At 76.9% G+C, this 1,107-nt stretch overlaps 1 protein-coding gene across 1 annotated transcript; it reads left to right on the top strand.

Annotated features, from left to right (window-relative positions):
* Positions 1–6: 6 nt before the first annotated feature.
* LOC132009375 (epiplakin-like) lies at positions 7–1,102 on the top strand (the record flags this gene model as incomplete). Its single annotated transcript, XM_059387596.1, has 1 exon — positions 7–1,102. A coding segment is annotated over exon 1 (978 nt), but the record flags the coding sequence as incomplete, so codon positions are not given.
* Between the last annotated feature and the right edge of the window lie 5 nt (positions 1,103–1,107).

Below are 1,107 nucleotides of genomic sequence, written 5' to 3'. Positions count from 1 at the left end.
GAACCGCGTCCTGGCCGACCCGAGCGACGACACCAAGGGCTTCTTCGCCCCCAACACGCACGAGAACCTCACGTACGTGCAGCTGCTGCGTCGCTGCGTGCTCGACCCCGACACGGGGCTCTACATGCTGCAGCTGGCCGGCCGGGGCTCCGCCGTGCACCAGCTGAGCGAGGAGCTGCGCGGCGCCCTGCGTGACGCCCGCGTGGCGCCGGGCCACGGCGTGCTCCAGGGCCAGAGCGTCTCCATCTGGGAGCTCCTGTTCTACCGGGAGGTGCCCGAGGGCCTGCGGCAGGACCTGCTGCGCCGGTACGGGGCGGGCGCGCTGACCGTGCAGGAGGTGGGCGCTGCCCTCACCTCGCTGCTGGCCCGTGCCAGCGCCGACGGGGGCGGGAGCCCCAGCCCGGCTCCCCCGGACCCCCGCGGGGCCCTGCGCGCCGCCACCATGGAGGTCAAGGTGGGCCGCCTGCGGGGGCCGGCGGTGCCCGTGTGGGACGTGCTGGCGTCCAGCTACGTGAGCGGCGCCACGCGGGAGCAGCTGCTGGCCGGCTTCGGCTCGGGGACGCTGGGCTTGCCGGCGCTGACCCGCAGGCTGACCGCCATCGTCGAGGAGGCGGAGGCGGCCGGCGGGCCCGATCGCGGGCCGGAGGAGGCGGCCCGCGGCCCGCAGGAGGGCCGGCCAGCCGGGCGAGGTGGCGGGGACGGCGACGTGGGGCCCTCCCCGGGCCAGGCCCCCGCCGAGCCCACCGCCGGCGGCCCCCAGGAGCAGGCCCTGCGTGCCGTCACCATGGAGGTGCGCGTCGGCCAGTTCCGGGGGCGGCGGCCCTCCGTGTGGGACGTCCTCTTCTCCTCCTACCTGAGCCGGGCCCGCCGGGACGAGCTCCTGGCCCAGCACGCGGCCGGCGCCCTGGCCGTGCCGGCCCTGGTCGCCGTCCTCACCCAGGCCATCGAGGAGGCGGAGGAGCGGCTGAGCAAGGTGTCCTTCCGGGGCCTGAGGCGCCAGGTGTCCGCCTCCGAGCTGCACACGTCCGGGATCCTGGGCCCCGAGACCCTGCGGGACCTGGCCCAGGGCACCAGGACGCCGCAGGAGGTGACGGAGATGGACTCGGT

The sequence above is a fragment of the Mustela nigripes genome, unplaced genomic scaffold, assembly GCF_022355385.1.
Source record: "Mustela nigripes isolate SB6536 unplaced genomic scaffold, MUSNIG.SB6536 HiC_scaffold_18093, whole genome shotgun sequence".
In the NCBI taxonomy this organism is placed as follows: domain Eukaryota; kingdom Metazoa; phylum Chordata; class Mammalia; order Carnivora; family Mustelidae; genus Mustela; species Mustela nigripes.
Note: the sequence above shows the minus strand (reverse complement) of the source record. Positions and strands in the feature narration are given on the sequence as shown.